At 47.9% G+C, this 17,210-nt stretch overlaps 1 protein-coding gene across 4 annotated transcripts in view; it reads left to right on the top strand.

Annotated features, from left to right (window-relative positions):
• CEP164 (centrosomal protein 164) overlaps positions 1-17,210 on the top strand; it is a 40,110-nt gene that overhangs the window by 10,449 nt on the left and 12,451 nt on the right. For all 4 annotated transcript variants that reach the window (XM_079954911.1, XM_079954909.1, XM_079954912.1 and 1 more), the window contains 13 exons: positions 86-187; positions 1,493-1,572; positions 2,694-2,834; positions 6,618-6,833; positions 7,990-8,121; positions 9,147-9,363; positions 10,184-10,261; positions 10,821-10,952; positions 12,115-12,237; positions 12,452-12,595; positions 14,017-14,100; positions 15,817-15,885; positions 16,603-16,781. In XM_079954911.1, coding sequence (XP_079811037.1) covers positions 86-187; positions 1,493-1,572; positions 2,694-2,834; positions 6,618-6,833; positions 7,990-8,121; positions 9,147-9,363; positions 10,184-10,261; positions 10,821-10,952; positions 12,115-12,237; positions 12,452-12,595; positions 14,017-14,100; positions 15,817-15,885; positions 16,603-16,781 — 1,697 coding nt within the window. The remainder of the gene's footprint in view (positions 1-85; positions 188-1,492; positions 1,573-2,693; positions 2,835-6,617; positions 6,834-7,989; positions 8,122-9,146; positions 9,364-10,183; positions 10,262-10,820; positions 10,953-12,114; positions 12,238-12,451; positions 12,596-14,016; positions 14,101-15,816; positions 15,886-16,602; positions 16,782-17,210) is intronic.

Genomic DNA, 17,210 nt, shown 5'->3' with positions numbered 1-17,210 from the left:
CTACCTTTGAGAGCTCAAGCAGGGAAGCCTCTTGGAATGCCAATCTCTCCTTACCCCTTTGTTTCTTGGGGGCTTTGGTTCCCAGAGCCCAAGCTTTGAAAACGTCATGGATGTGTTGCCTCCAGTCCTGGGAACTCCAAAGTTTGCAGTGAGCAGAGCCATGGTTGAAAGCACTTGGAAGGAACAGGTAAGTGGCATTGTGGAGCTGCATGGGCTCCTCTTCGAACATGTTGTCTTGGAGTTTGCTCCTACAGCCGACTTGCTAGGAGAGTGAAAAGTAATGTATGAAGAAAAGGGGCAGGTCTCATAGAGATTTAAGCTGGAACAAATGTCCACTTTTAACAGGCAGTGCTCCCAACCACCCTAAAGTTGTGAGCCTGTCTCAGAAGTCTTGCTATATACTCCTGCTTATCCAGCAGGTCATTTCCAGGTATGCAGAGAACAGCTGGTGAGGAGGCCACACAGACATATGATGTGCCTATTCTCATAAGTTGGTGGTTGAAACTTGGATTGCAGAAGCTCATGATTCTAGGATAGAATAGGAGTGAAGGAGTGAGGTGTCCTATACATGCCGCTCAACTGCTCAGCGTTTAGAGCATGCCCCACAGGGATTGGCTGTGCCGTGGAGTTCCTGATTACGCACAATCAATACTAGTGGTAACTTGCCGCAACCCTTGCTTGCCAAGAGTCACCAGAAGAGTACTTTTGCTGTTGTCTTTGCAGCCACATTTTTAGCTTCCCATATATGGCAGCAGGTGGGTGTGATTTTGGAGGAAATGGCCTTGTAGGCCAGATTAGAAACCCCATTAAGCCTGATTTTTACCAGTGGGCTGGAGGTTCCCCATCATTGTATGTGAATAATAAAAAACTAGTATCCTTCCTTTTTGCATCTTAATGTTGCTGTATCATTTTCCCTGGTGCTTTGGAGCAGAGAGGACCATGTAGGTTGGGGGCTATTTGGAGTGTAGGCAGTGTGTTATGACTGGGGAAAGAGATTGCAATGGGATATCCATACAGAAGCTGGGGGCACATCTGCAGACCCTTAGCCTTGTGTTTCTGGCTTCTCATCCTTGCTTCTGCAGTCTCTGTATTGCCTTATTGCACATTTCATGGAATCTGTTGCATCACAGCAATTGTTCGTGTGTGTGAAAGCACCCACTATTGAATCAGCCAGCCAAGTGGTGTGTTAGGTCTCTTGTGGGGTAGTCATTGCTGGTGTGCTTACCATCTTCCCAAATTCATTCATTCTTTCTAACACACAGTCATTCTCTCTAGACACAGATAGCCTGATCCAGTGAAATAATCCTGTCCCATGGAAGACAGTAGCTGTAGGCTTCACCATCTTGTCTGTACTCTGGAACTGTCTTTCAGCAACACTTATTGTAGGCTCAGCTCAGAAGGATCAATTCTGTTCATGACTGGCTGTCTCCACATACCATTGAAATGGCAGTATTGTGGCAAACCCTTCTTTCTGTTTTTATCTTTCTGGTAGACTAATGACTGGTCAGGACAGGAGAAGGACCAAAGCAGAGGCAGCCTAGCAGAGGACAAAAGCCAAGGATCAGCTAAGAGGTACAGCTCTTTTGCAACACTTCTCACCCATTCCACACAGTATTGTCACAAAGCAGCCAGCTGCCAAAATCCCTGGTTCTCAGGGGCACATTCTTGCTTTATTTCCTCATTCATTCTCTTCCTCTGCAGAATCCCTTTTGTGTCTTGACAGCAGGTTTTGCTCTGTTCAGGGTGGGATGTGCTTTTTATATAGCAAGGCCCTAGGTTTGTCAGTTAAGCAACACCCCCCTTCCTTCTGTTACAGATGCCACATTAAGGAGGCAGAGAAATAACCTCCTCTCCATATCTGCACACCGAAATTTAGGATCCAGGGATCAGCCCCAGGCATAAGTTTAGTTGGACCTGTTAGTAATGGCCTTTAATTTCAGTGTTTCTACTCTTGAGTGCAACCCCATGTTTCCTTTACTTAATAAAATTAGTTGAACATTACAGAAGAGGATAAATGAGGTTTGTCAGTAGCATAAGAACATAGCAAATTTGATTACTTGTATTTGGTTATACGTTGTTCTTATATTCAACTAATAAAATATTCCCAAAAAAAGAACGTAGCAAAATACAAAAGGCATTACAGATTTAAAGTATTGATACAGAGTTGAGGTACAATTCTTAATTACCTGCCTGCAAGCTGTAAGCTTCTTAGAAGGAACTGAGTAGATGTTCAAAGGAAAGGGTGTTTATACTAAATTTTCATTTGAAGAAATTTTCATTTACAGTACATTATAAATTGCCAGCTACAACAATTACTGGAGGAAAACAAACTATTCTAAATTATTTCAAGATGATAAATTCCACATGATATCCAGATATTCGAAAGAAATACATTAAATCCCAGTATCTGGATAACATACATTGGGTTGTCTCCAACTAAGTTAAAAAAAAATGGCGATATGCATAATTAGTGCTGTATGGCAATGGTTCCCCTCTTGGGGCTCCCTCCCCGTGGTTTCCGGGCACCCAGTAGTGATCAGCCCCCCACCTCTCTCTTGCGTAGAGGAGGCCCTTTCTTGCCTCTTTGGCTGCAGAGCTGCATGCCAGAACTCCACCCTGTTACTAGAGGCTCTGCCCTCCATAATTAGGCAAGCTGTAAATCCTTGTTCTTTTACATTTTTATTGCCACCAAGGGAGAGGAGCAAAAGCTGCCCAAGTGGTTCTGAAGGGTCTGAAAAGAAGGCAGTCTCGGTAGGTTCTGGCACCTTGGAAACGAAGATGAGAATTGAGCACCGGCTGGTGGACCTGAATGAGCGAGACCCATCCTGCAAAGAGTAAGGGGATGCAATGGCATATGCTTCTGTCTAGGGGGCCCTTTTCTGCAAGAGGAGGGAGGGACATTGAGGTGCACACCTCCTTTGGGTTCTGTCATCCTCCCAGTAAAGTGTCTGCACTGGATTCATAGGAAGCTGCTCATACTGATGCCGGGGATTGAACATGGCAAAGCAGACGCTCAGTCACTGCCCTGTGGCCCTTCTCCAAAAGCAACTACTTATAAATACAGGGAGGGGGGCAGGGTTTCTAGAAGAGAATGTGTATTTTACAAACTTGTGTCCTAATCCTTTTCCTAATTGATACTTAATGGTGGCAAGATGGAGGTGTGCTGTGTAATGTTTCTAGAGCTCAGGCCAGCCTGTATTTCTTCACTATGAAATGGTTCACTGGGATAATTGGGCAGTGTGCTCTTCATCCCTGAAGGCTCAGCTGAGCCCCTTCTTTGCTCTCCTCTTCAAGTTGGTTATCACAGGTTTTGTTTCATAAAACAACATGCATTTGATGTAAAACAAGTTAAGTGTGTTTTGTCTAAAAGCATCTCTTGTTGGCTTTCCGTGCATTTTAGGAAGAGAGGAAAGTTTCATAGCTGCACACAGTCCAACTGGCCCTGTGCAATATAGTCTCTCCTCTTGGTTCCTAGCTCAGAAACCCAAGTGAATGCAGTGTCACTAGTAAAATAAACATAACTAGTCATGGCCTTGAGTTTTGTGTTGAAAATGTAGCAGTCCTCTAAAAGCCTGGGAACATGGCAGGGATCCAGGCTGTGTACCATGTGGACAGTTGCCTGCCCTTTCTGAGCCTGGTGGAGGCTCCATCTAGTGCCTGACAGTCCAGTGCCATCAAAGCAGCTTTCATGGATATACCTTAAGGCAGCAGAATTATCAAAGCTCTGGACTAGGAAATGTAGCTATATGGCACCATTACGTTTTCAAAGTAAGTTCTGAACTGTAAGCAGCTGCCATGAATTTGGAATTCTAGATTCTCTTGAATGCTCTAATAATAATAATTATAATAATAATTTATTATTTATACCCCCACCCATCTGGCTGGGCCTCCCCAGCCACTCTGGGCGGCTTCCATAGAAACCAAAAATACAGTAAAATATCACACGTTAAAAACTTCCCTGAACAGGGCTGCCTTAAGATGTCTTCTGAATGTCAGGTAGTTGTTTATCGCTTTGACATCTGCTGGAAGGGCGTTCCACAGGGCGGGCGCCACTACCGAGAAGGCCCTCTGCCTGGTTCCCTGTAGCTTTGCTTCTCGCAATGAGGGAACCGCCAGAAGGTCCTCGGCGCTGGACCTCAGCATCCGGGCAGAACGATGGGGGTGGAGACGCTCCTTCAGGTATACTGGACCGAGGCCATTTAGGGCTTTAAAGGTCAGCACCAGCACTTTGAATTGTGCTCGGAAACGTACTGGGAGCCAATGTAGGTCTTTCAAGACCGGTGTTATATGGTCTCGGCGGCCGCTCCCAGTCACCAGTCTAGCTGCCGCATTCTGGATTAGTTGTAGTTTCCGAGTCACCTTCAAAGGTAGCCCCACGTAGAGTGCATTGCAGTAGTCCAAGCGGGAGATAACCAGAGCATGCACCACTCTGGCAAGGCAGTCCACAGGCAGATAGGGTCTCAGCCAACGTACCAGATGAAGCTGGTAAACAGCTGCCCTGGACACAGATTTGACCTGTGCCTCCATGGACAGCTGTGAGTCCAAAATGACTCCCAGGCTGCGCACTTGGTCCTTCAGGGGCACAGTTACCCCATTCAGGACCAGGGAATCCTCCACACCTGCCCGACTCCTGTCCCCCAAAAACAGTACTTCTATCTTGTCAGGATTCAACCTCAATCTGTTAGCCGCCATCCATCCTCCAACCGCCTCCAGACACTCACACAGGACCTTCACCGCCTTCACTGGTTCTGATTTAAAAGAGAGGTAGAGCTGGGTATCATCTGCATACTGATGAACACCCAGCCCAAACCTCCTGATGATCTCTCCCAGCGGCTGCATGTAAATGTTGAAAAGCATGGGGGAGAGGACAGAACCCTGAGGCAGCCCACAAGTGAGAGCCCAGGGGTCTGAACACTCATCCCCCCCACCACCACCACTTTCTGAACACGGCCCAGGAGGAAGGAGCGGAACCACTGTATGACAGTGCCCCCAGCTCCCAGCCCCTCAAGACGGTCCAGAAGGATGTTATGGTCAATGGTATCAAACGCCGCTGAGAGATCCAGCAGAACTAGGAAACAGCTCTCACCTTTGTCCCTAGCCCGCCGGAGATCATCAACCAGTGCGACCAAGGCAGTTTCAGTCCCATGATGAGGCCTGAATCCCGACTGGAAGGGATCCAAATGATCCGCTTCTTCCAGGCGTGCCTGGAGTTGTTCAGCAACCGCTCGCTCAATCACCTTGCCCAAGAATGGAAGTTTGAGACTGGGCGATAGTTGGCCATCATGGCCGCATCTAAAGATGTTTTTTTAAGAAGCGGTTTAATAACCGCCTCTTTCAGCGGGTCTGGGAAGGCTCCCTCACGGAGGGAAGCATTCACCACCCCACAAAGCCCATCGCCCAGTCCTTCCCAGCTAGCTTTTATAAGCCAGGATGGGCAAGGATCCAGGAGACAGGTGGTTGGTTTCACTCGTCCAAGCAGCCTGTCCACATCCTCGGAGGTAACAGATTGGAATTGATCCCACTCAACTTGACTAGACAAAACTCTAGCACTCTCCCGCCCCGGCCCTGCTCCCATGGTGGAGTCTACTTCTTCCCGAATCTGAGCGATTTTATCTGCAAAAAACTTTGCAAAATCATTGCAGGAGAACATGTGGCCCGTACTGGGCCCCGATGTTGCAGGTGGTTCCGCTAAATTGTGAACCACCTGAAAAAGTCTCCTGCTGCTGTTTTCTGCAGATGCAATAGAGGCGGTGAAGAAATTCTTCTTCGCCGTCGCTATCGCCACTTGGTAGGCTCGACGTTGAGCTCTAACCTGTGTCCAGTCAGATTCGGAATGAGTTATCCGCCACCAGTGCTCTAGCCGTCTCAACGATTGTTTCATTGCCCTCAGATCCGTGGAAAACCACGGGGCTGTCCGGGCTCCATGCAATCGGAGAGGGCGCTTCGGAGCCAAACAGTCAATAGCCCTGGTTAATTCCACATTCCAGCGGGCCACCAGGGAATCAGCTGAAAGGCCATCAATATGGGATAAAGCATCCCCTACCACTCTCTGGAAACCATTTGGATCCATTAAGTGGCGGGGGCGGACCATCCGAATTGGTCCCACCTCCCTGCAGAGGGGATGGGTCGCAGAGAAGTCCAGTTGCACCAGGAAGTGATCTGACCATGGCACTTCTTTCGTTTCACTTTTACTTAGTGTCAGATCACCAACATCCATAGAGGTAAACACCAGGTCCAAGGCATGTCCGCGGCTATGGGTTGGGCCAGACTTATTCAGGGACAGCCCCATGGAGGCCATGCTTTCCACGAAGTCCCGAGTCTTCTATGGCTGTGGTGCCTAGTAGCCTCCTGAGATTCTGAGAAAATATGATCTTGAAATCTGTGCCTTGCTGTGCATGGTAGATGAGATTTATTCTACCTGTGGCAGGCAGGCAGCATATGGTATAGCTGTAAGTTCTTCATGCCATACATGAAGCTGGGACAGTAGGTGGAGATAGTAGTGTATTGGGAAGGCTGACTTCTCTTGTGGAAGAAGACAGCTTTGTGAAGTGTGCTTGTTGCTATATTGTTCTCTGCTAATCCGAGTGTTTAATGTGGAAAGTTTCTCTTAATGGCAGGAATTTTGAGGCTGAGGGTAAGCAAATGTCCTGGGAAAAGCATGCTGGGGATTCCCTTGAGGAAATAACCAAAGCGCATCACACTTTGCTGGAACAAGCAAAAATACATTTGCTGCAAGAAAAAGAGACGCGAATGCAGCAGCTGCAAGAAGAACTACAGCAAGAAGAGGAGCAGGAGATCCAGATGCTCCATCAGCAGAAAAAGGATGCCCTCCAGTGAGTTCCATCCACATACAGCTGTTTTGCTTCTTTTCCTCCCTGCAGTGAATCCCCTGCAGCTAATAGAGGGTGGAAGGCCTTTTGAAGAGATGCTAGTCCATGGGAGTGGTATGTCTTACAGCTTGCAAGTATTCAGTTCTTTTTAGGCACCCCCACCCCCACCTTGCAAGGGTAGAAAGAAGTCTCTGCCACATTCAGTGTTGGACTCCAGATTCCCAACAAAAAAGTTCAACAGAAGCTTCCTATTTGGAGTTCATTAGGAAGTTCATTTGCTCCTCACTAGAGAAAGTTGCATATTGCTTTCTTGGTGCTATTCTATGCAGCTAGTCTTGCTATGCCTGTTCATCAGCAGCTGCTACTTTGGAGCGAGTCATGACAGGATAATCTCATTTGATTCTCTACTCACTTGTGTTCTGTATAGGACTGTGACACACCTGCAATGGCCTCTCTTGCATTGCTTGGCCTTTGGGGTCAGGGTCAGCAGTTAAGCTAGGCATAAAAACATTTTCGGCCACATACAGCAGAAGGCTACTGGATAAAACATTCTTGAATAATCAAGGGTAGTCCACTTAAACAATGACTTTAGTCAGGAAGAGAAAGAGGCTGGAAGTAGTAGGACAAAAATACAGAAAATGGTGCTGTGTGTGTGTGTAATTTTGAACAGGATCCTCTGTGGCAAAGGTGTAGAGGGAGATCCTAATCCTAATCCGAGCCACTGAGTGAGGCCTGAATACAGCTGGTGGTTCAGTTTTCATGGCTTAGGTTCTAGTCAAAGGGCTTCCTGCATTCTCCTCATCTGTCCCAAGCCTGCATGGAGCAACATCTTCATTTGTAGCAGTCTTAAAGCAGCCTATTGTTACAGGTGAAGCTTGAGCACCTGGCTGACATCTGAAGGACAGGGCCAGAGTTGGAAGTGAGAATGTGGAGAAGTCTGAATGCTAAACTTATGGAAGGTTTCCTTTGTAGAATCTTCTGCAAATCTCAGTTGCTTGGATCAGTCTCACACTTGGATTGCTTGGGAAATTGCGAGCAAGTTGTCTTCGCTTTTGCTGCACACTACTGAGGTTGTCTGCTGGACTTCAGCAGTGCTCCCATTGCTGCAAGGAGATGTACCCCCGCCCTCCCAAAAAATCACTTTCTGCTTGCTTCTTAGATCATTAAAAGCTGAGTTGGAGGCTGCTAGGCAGAAGGAGGAGGAGCGCTTGAGGAAGGAGCTGCAAGATGAACTTCTGAAACTCCAAACCCAGATCCATTCTGAAGCAGAGGCAGAGAAGGCGAAGATCAGGTGCTGGTTTGAATAGGCAGGGTTTTCTGCAAATATTATCCTTTGCTGTGGAGGTGGAAGCTGGTGGCCTTGGCAGTGCAGTGATTAGCCTTGTGTTTAAACCAGCTTTGTGCAATGAGTGGAGTGTACCCTTTCCAGCCTAGGAGACTATTGAGAATGTACACTGTTTACAATTCGTTGTAAAAATCACCGGAGGAAAAGTCACTACCAAGGTAGCCTTCGTTCCAGACCAGTGACTTTGGTGTTATGGCAAGATAGTGCTGATTCTGCAGCTTCAACATTTCCCGAGACTCCATAAAAGTCTCGAGTGAAAATGGAAGTGGTTGAATGAAGGACAGTGATACCGTGTGCTGCTGAGCACTCCAGTGTCTTCCTGCCGTTATAGTTGTGGGCTTCCTATCCCTTGCGACACCATAACCTCCTAGCAGTCAATGCCAGGGAGGTTTTTACAGCTGAGAAATCCAGGGCCCGGGTGCAGGCCTTTGCCATCTCTCCACCTTGGTGCTATGTTTATGCTCTTAAAATACAAGAAGGCACAGAAAGGGGTGTACTTTCAGTGGCGACATGGGATAAGTTCTTTGTGATCGTGCACTATTTGTGGAATCGTCTTCCCCATGAGTCCAGCTGGCCCCAATACTACCTATGTATTTGCAAGCATATTTGGGGGTTATTTTTGGCTCCAATTAGAGGCCACAGTAGGTTCTATGAATGCTTTTATGATGGAAAACTTTTGCAGTCAGTCTATAGTTTTCAAGCAATTGACCAGTAATGCTTGGGGATCATATCCAGCTACGTAGATTTTTCTTTAGCAGCAGGTGGAAGAATTTGACCCTGTTGTTGGGTCACATAAATTATGAGGGGGTGCCACATTCCATCTGGCATCCCGGCTGCGTTTCCCCAGTCAGCAAATTGGCAAACTCAAGGGCCTGAGGTTTGCAACCTCTCGTTGGTTTGGTTCATGGTTTGGCAAGAGGGGAAGGGAGAAAGGGTCTGCTTCTGTCTTAGTCTCACTGGCTGCTTTTCAGGCTGGCCCAGGAGGCTGCTCTGCAGAAGCTCAGAGAGGAGCTGGAATCCTTTCAGCAGTCGGAAGAGGATGAACTGAAGGCGCAGAAGCAGCTTTCTCTGGAAAGGGTGAAGAAGGAAGCAGAAGCTGTTGAGCAGGCAGAACAAATGGAACTGGAGCAGGAGATCAAAAGAACCTTCAACGAGCTGAAGAAGAGGCTGGTCAAAGAAAATGAAATGGTGAGCTTCTGCGAATTTGCCCCTGGAAGAACCCAGGTTGGCAAACTAAGGAGAGGAGGGCGAGGGCGGCAGTAGGATCCTGTACCTGCAAGCGCTTGTATTAGCTCTTAATTACGGCTTTGCTGCTGTTGTCAGCCCATGTCTACAGTATATGGAGATGGGCATCAGGGGTTGTCTGTTCACTCTCTCTCTCAAAAGGGTGGGTTGCAGGGTAAGTGTTGGTAGGCATGAGATCTTGGGTAGTCAGCTTTGACTGTATCTGGTGCAAATGTTGTTGACCTGCTTGGGGGTAGCTGTCACACCCACAAATGCCTGGTTTACACATTGCCAAGCCATTGTCTGAAACAAGCTGTAGTTTATTGTGAATGGGACCAAAGTAAGGGTTAAATGATTAGCTAAGAGTACTGAAATTAATGAGGTTCAAGGCCACTCGGGCAGTGGCAAAAAAAGCAGTGTGTCATAGTGGCTAAAGTTTGACTAAGATGGGGAGATACGGATCCAGATTCCCACTCAGCCCTGAAGCCAGTCAGGGCTGTGGGCCAGTCATGGTTTTTCAGTCTGACCTGTTTCACGGTTTTTGAGAAGATAAAATGGGGAACAGAAGCACACTCGCTGCGCAGTGGAACTTTCCTGCCTCTCCTCTCCCCACACATCCCCTAAAGATGTTCTGGGTTTTGCTCCCAACCCTCTGGAGCAGATTAGGAAGGGTTCCAGGTTGGGGGTTGAATGTGCAAAGGGAAATACTACCCATAGACACTGACTGAATGCGTGCCTTGAATACAGCCCATAGACACTGACTGACTACTTTATGCTTTTCCAGGCTATGCAGGAACTAAAGGAACAGTTTGCAGAAGAGATTCAGCTGCAAAAATCTGCAGCAAAAGAAGAACACGAAAAGGTAAATTATCAGGATGGAAGTTGCTGCCTGCATGCCTTTTTCTGTACCTACAACATTTTCATGACCAACAAGCCGCACAGCCACTGCCGAGTTCAAGTCAGTCTAGTAACCCAGACAAGAAACCTCTTTCTTCCTTTTAGCTCTCTATTTTAAAAAACCCTGTCACTTTTCTGTTTTTCTTTCCCACTTTGCTCCCCTTTCTACCAAGACGGGGCCTGCACTCATTCAGATGATGTGGGCCAAATATTTATTATATTTATTATTTTAGTTTTATTTTATTTTAAAAAAATATATCCTGTTTTTCACCACATCTGGATTTCAAAGCAGCGTTTCAGACAACTTGATTGCAGATCAAACTGGCAATCAGTCATTTTCCAATAAAAGCAGATTAATTGTTGTAAGAATTGCAACAGCCAATATAGTCAGCGATCAACATTCCGGTCTCTCACTTGAAAACTTCTAGCTTTACCAGCTCAGAGCATGTTGGTAGGAAACAGCAAGCTGCCTGCTTTACACATTCAGTGACAGTTCAATAAAGATTTCCATCCTTTTTTGGCAGGTTGTCTCAGCTCTCCAGATGCAGATAGCAGAAGCCCATAAAAGGGAGGAGGCAGAATTACAGAAGCAATTGGAGAGTACAGAGCAAAATGTTCAGCAGAAGAGGAATCAGGTGGCTGAGTATGAGCGAGAGGTAATGAGGAAGAAACAGAGCCTGGATTTGCTGAGTATCCCACATGTATGCAGAGTCCAAATTACTCTGAGCCAGTCTGTGCTATCTGCTTGCAAGGGTGGGGCATGTTGAATGGTGTGGAGGAACCATTGCATGAACTAACTCCAAAAAACCCAAAATCCAGTGCATGATTAAGAGCAGCAGCACCCAGAGCCAGCTTTCTGTCTGCTGGTGGACACAGAGTCCTGCCATGAAGGCTCAATTAGGCATTCAAGAGAAAGAGCTGAGCATTCCTAGCCTAGAAGCTGCCAAGCACTAGGAATAGTTATTTGCGTATCCTCACTTTTACCTTGAGGTGCAGAGAATACCTTCAGGAGGGTTTCCCTTGTGCTTCTCATCCAGTGAAGAAAAGCAGCCAGGAACACTGGGCATTGAAACTGCCTTGGCCATCCTGGTTTATGAGAGAGGCAATGGTGGGGAGTGTGACTCTGCCCATTCTTCTCAATCTCTCAGCCACTTTTGAATACTGTTGAACATTGTGTCCTTCTAGAGCATCTCTGGTGGTAGGGGGCACTGTGCTTCCACACATACCTTGAGGCCCATTTACAGAAAGTTATAGGAGGCTACTGTTCATTGCCATGGGACTTGTACTGCACGGTTCCATCTTGTCCCCCATGCTATATGAAGCCTCTGGGAGCCGTCATTGGCAGATTTTGAGTGAAATATGCAGATGCCATCCCACCTTTTATCTCTCTGTTCCATTTGAATCAGGAGAGGCAATTGAGGTTTTAGACCCACAAGTTTCCTTTCTCCAGCTACTGGTCCTTGCCCTGAACCGAGACCGGAAAGATGGGAATCAGTCTCTGTGCTGGCACCCCCAGATCCTCATGGAGGTGGCAAGGCAACTTGGAGATCTCTGTGCTTCGCAGTATCCAGATGAGGCAGTTGGATGGTGGTGGCTTGTCCACATGCACAGAGCCAGCCATTCAGAATTTTACAGGTAGCAAGTAGGATCTTAGATTGTGTCTAGAAGCAGCACTCTGGCTACCCACTCAAGCTCAGAAGCACCATAGGCAAGGGGCTCCCAGCAGGCCATGTCCGCTGAAAAGTAAGCCACTGCTGGAATGGCAGCTTAACCACTGGGATTGTTGGCTTAGCCAGGGTTCCTTTGACATCCCTACAGCTTAGTGATCTCCTGAAGGAGAAGCGCCAGGAAATTGAGCGCAACCATGCGAGGCAGCTGGAAAAGATGCAAGAGGCACACAGGGAAACCATAGCTGAGATCCAGGCACAAAATGAGGATGAGGTAAGCCTGCAGCCAAACCATTTGGTGGGGAAAGTGAGTGCTGCATGTGGCTAGCATGCGGCTATGTCCTTTTTGCACACCAGTAACCTAGATGTGTGGGTGAAGGCGTTTGAGGATTGGAAAGAGCTCCGCTTGTGAGTGTGGCCTCCCTTCCTCTGTAACCCGAGGTACCACTGTATGGCTAGAGCTAACTCTTGTGTTTGATGTGTGGCAGGAGAGGAAGCGGAAGGCTGAGCTGCTGGCAACCCTGCAAAGTGAGCAGGAGCGTTTGGAGCTGCACCATAAAGCAGAGCTTGATGCCTTGCAGAAAAAGCAGGCCGAACAATTGAAGGACTTGCACAAGAGTCATTCGGACCAGGTAGGGAAGGGAAGTGGTGGTGGAAAGGGGCGGGGAAGAATGGACAGCATGAGAGTCCCTTCAGAGGGGCACGTGGATCTTATTCCCCCACTGTAGTGCTGTGGCTGGGGGGCAGAAACATAACTAGACCCATTGGAGACGCTTTCGCACCAGCAGTTTAAATGACTTGCGTGCCCGCAGGTCCCAGCCACAGAATCTGCACCCGGCTGGGACACAAGACTACTAACTCCATGGAAAGCACTCCTGGAATTAGGTCTTTTAAAACTGCACCAGCTGTGTGGAAACTGCTCATTAGAGAGCAGTTCCCAAGTTGTATCTCTGAAGTGGAAATTATTATTATTATTATTATTATTATTATTATTATTATTATTATTAATAATAATAATACCCTGCCCATCTGGCTGGGTCTCCCCAGGCACTCTGGGCGGCTTCCAACAGAATATTAAAATACAATAGTCTATTAAACATTAAAAGCTCCCCTAAACAGGGCTGCCTTCAGATGTCTTCTAAAAGTCTGGTAGTTGTTTTTCTCCTTGACATCTGGTGGGAGGGCGTTCCACAGGGCAGGTGCCACTACTGAGAAGGCCCTCTGCCTGGTTCCCTGTAACTTCGCTTCTCACAGCAAGGGAACCACCAGAAGGCCCTCGGCACTGGACTTCGGTGTCCAGGCAGAATGATGGGGGTGGAGACGCTCCTTCAGATATACTGGGCCGAGGCCATTTAGGGCTTTAAAGGTCAGCACCAACATTTTGAATTGTGCTCGGAAATGTACTTGGGAGCCAATGGAGGTCTTTCGAGACCGGTGTTATGTGGTCTCGGTGGCCGCTGCCAGTCACCAGTCTAGCTGCCACATTCTGGATTAGTTGTAGTTTCCAGGTCACCTTCAAAGGTAGCCCCACATAGAGTGTACTGCAGTAGTCCAAGCGAGAGATAACTAGCGCATGCACCACTCTGGAGAGACAGTCTGCGGGCAGGTAGGGTCTCAGCCTGCGTACCAGATGGATCTGATAAACAGATGGATCTGGACACAGAATTGACCTGCGCCACCATGGACAGCTGTGAGTCCAGAATGACTCCCAGGCTGCGCCCCTGGTCCTTCAGGGGCACAGTTACCCCACTGAGTACCAGGGAGTCCTCCACACCTGCCCGCCTCCTGTCCCCCCAAAACAGTACTACTGTCTTCGCAGGATTCAACCTCAATCTGTTAGCCCATGATATGGTGCAGGAAGGGTTGTGGGTACTGCTCCCCCCCCTTAGATATTGCGAGTTGTTTTGTCATACTGCTAGAAGTCTTCCTCTTCATTCCATCCCATTTGACATGTGATTGCCATGTTCTGTGTGACATTATTGACTGACTGTTGCTGAATATTGTGGAAGACTTCAGTACCTACCTGCATGTCTGATCACTCTCTTTGTACCAGGAGCAAAAGATCCAGAGCATGAAATCAGAACTGGAGCTCCAAGCCAAGGATATGGAGGCAAGACTCTCTCAGCTCCATGCCCAGGTGAGCACAGATGTGCTGCTAATTCCACATTGATAGTTGTGAGACTGACGTCCTTGAAGATTGGAACAGGAAAGGTCCTGGCCTTTGTGAGAAAGCTCCCTACTCTGGATTCTAGCCTTGCCACCAGCTCCTGCATCTATGTACATTTGTCCTTCTGTTCTCAGCAGAGGATGAGAGAATACAGGAAAGTCTAACACACTCCTGGTAGAGGAGCCACATCCCATTCTTGACACATCCTTCTACAGGAGATCTAATTGTTTGCTCCTGGGCTTCTCCAGAACTAGATGAAAGACCACCAACCCTCTCATGCCAGAAGAGGTTTCAGCCAACATTTCTATACATTCTAGACCTTTTTGAAGTACTTGGCCCTCCTCAATCTGGTCTTCACCCAGCAGTTTTCAAAACCAGCCGACCATCTAGCACTCCAGTTGAGAAAGCCAACAAAAAAAGGCCAAGTCATCCTCAACATGACCCAGGGCTTTCTCCCATGGAGGGAAGCTTCAGCATCTGTCTTCAGGCAGCTGGATCCTGTAGACCAGAGGTTTTCAACCTTTTTTAGTCCACAGTTCCCTTGACAAACTACATTCTTTTGGCGGCACCCCTGTGGGGCTCAGAAGCCCAGTTATGTCACCCCTTGCCTGCAGAGCTGGCAGCCTCTCAACGTTATTCAAACACCCTCCTATTTTGGAGTATTCCCTCAGCCTCCTCTCCTCTCCCCTCTCCTTGGGAGTCCTCTGGGGACCTGCAGCTGCCACCCCTGGTCTCTGAGCTGCCCCCCAACCCAAAGAGAGGTGTCTGTTTACACTGAGAAGCACTCCCTGGCCAGCCCCAGGGGCACCATTCACCTGGGGAGCTTGTAGCCAGGGCTGCTGCAACAAACAGCTGTGCAAGCCTTTGGGAGCCAGAGACACGAGAGGGCATCAGAGGATGGAGGGAAGGAAAGAGGGACAGAGGCCAGTGTTGCCAAGGCACCCCAGGGTGCCACGGCACACTGGTTGAAAACCACTGCTGTAGATTATACTGCATGAGTATGTGTTTGAGTTCCATTCCTCTGGACAGATTTGTTGCTTTTCAAATCTCCCAAGAATCCAACACCAAAGATTTATCACAGCTGTTTGATATCTTCTGAACATAGGTGTCATTCTCTGGGTCTTCTCCATCTCCATGTTCCACAAAAAGAACAGGGCCTGGAGGATAATCTGGGGCCTCAAATTGTTTTATGAAGGAGAAGGGGTTCATTTTGGAGGCATACAGCCAGGGGGTAACTTGGGCAGCTACAGACAACGCCTTGCTTGGAAGGAGGCTTCTGCCAGAGGTGCTGTAAGGACTTACATCTGCCAACATCTGGAGTTACTGCATTTGGACATTTCTCTTCTGTCTGCTCCACTCCCTGCTAACTGAGAATGGGAAACTGTATTTACCATGCTCTGGTTAGCTTGGACTGGAACAGACAGGCTCACCAGGGAGTTCAGTGTTGTCCCTAAGTAGTTGTGTTTGGCGGGCACCACACAAACACATGAAACACACGTGCACACCACCAGGAGCCCAGAGAATTCCTGGGTAGATCTGTCTGCTCTATTGTCAGTGTGGCAGGCTGCCACCAATTTTGCGAGTGTGTGTGACTCCAGAAAGGGCTTGTCAATTGTGCCAGCTGCTGGGCCTTCCCCAAGTGACCAATTTGCCTTCTTCATTTTCTTGTTGTTTGTTCCCATGCAGGAGGAGATCCTGAGGAAGAAAAGGCAGCAGGTGCTGGAGCAAGAACAGGAGCTGGAGCAAGAAAGAAATGTAGGTGTTGCCAGCTCTGACAAGGACTGAGAGCCCCTTTTCTCCTGTGCCAGGGCTGTGTTAGTCAGAGTAAGAGAATCAGGGAGGAGACCAAGGTTCTGAATGCCTGCTTCTGTCAATCCAAGACTGAAGCTGGAGTTTGGTTTCCTGTTCTAAGCCACTTCACATAGGGCAGAGGTAGGCAAGGTTCCCTGACTGGCCTGGTGTGTACAGCTGGCGTGGTGAGCTGCTGTCTGTTTTAAGTAAGGCTGTGGGTCCTTCTAGCCGAGCTGTGTATACACAGAGTTTCCCTTGTTCATCAACATGGTGGATCGCCTCTTCCATAGATAAGACCAAGGCTTTAGTTCCTGGCAGGGGTAAGCGAGCCCTGAGCTAGAAACTTGGGCTAGCCAGCCACTTGGAGTTAGCTGCTGTGTTGGCCAAGCGACCAAGGCCACTCTTCCTCACCCTCCCTTCCTCTCATCATTGATTTGGAGGTTGAGGGAGATAGGGTTGGGTTTGTTTGTTTCCTTCCTTGATAAAACAGTCGTGGCCATTGCAGAAGCAGAGAATGGCTGCTGTTGGGTTTTCACCTCCCCAATGGTCTTTCCTTTGCTGTGACATGTGCAGTAAGAGCTGCATTTCACCACCTTTGAGGATTATATGGTGGCGCTTCAGGTTCATAATAACCTTTATACGTGTGAGAAGAAAAACAACAAATGCTTGGAACTTTCTCAGGAAGCAGCTTTAGCAGCTCAGCGCCGCCTCGAGGAATCCCAAAAAGAGCAGGAGGATCTTGCGGAGACAACACGGCAGCTGCGTAGGGATCTGGTGGAGCTTCAGGACCAGAAATCGGAGCTGGAGTCCCAGGTGGAGATGCTACAGCTACAGAGTCAGCAGCTGCAGAAGAGGGTCAGGTGTGTGTGCTGGCACCAAACGAGTCTGTTCTTGGCTAGACCAAGCTGGTTTTGAGAGATTACCTTATGAGCCACAGTTACTACCAGGCCTTGGGAAATATCTGGGAGTGGTGATGAGCTCCTCTTTCCCCCCAAAGACCTTTCTTTTTGTAAAAAAAAATAAGTAAGTAAGATTTTTATTAAAGTTTTTAAGAGTACAATAAGATCTAGAAAGCTAATGTAAATAAATATTTTTTAAAAGAAAACAACAACTACAAAGGTACAAATAAAGTAAGTGGAAAAAACTTCCTCAGAGAAACTTAATCTGACCCATAGGCCAGCTGCAGCATGTAGCTGGATTTCATCTGACCCTCTGAATCCTCTCATGCCCATCTACTGTTGAGACAGGTGGGAATCAGCTGAGGGAGAAGATGGTCTTAATATTCACAG

This window comes from Podarcis cretensis (genome assembly GCF_951804945.1).
Source record: "Podarcis cretensis genome assembly, chromosome: 15".
Taxonomy (NCBI): Eukaryota; Metazoa; Chordata; class Lepidosauria; order Squamata; family Lacertidae; genus Podarcis; species Podarcis cretensis.
This window is presented reverse-complemented; position numbering and strand designations above follow the sequence as displayed.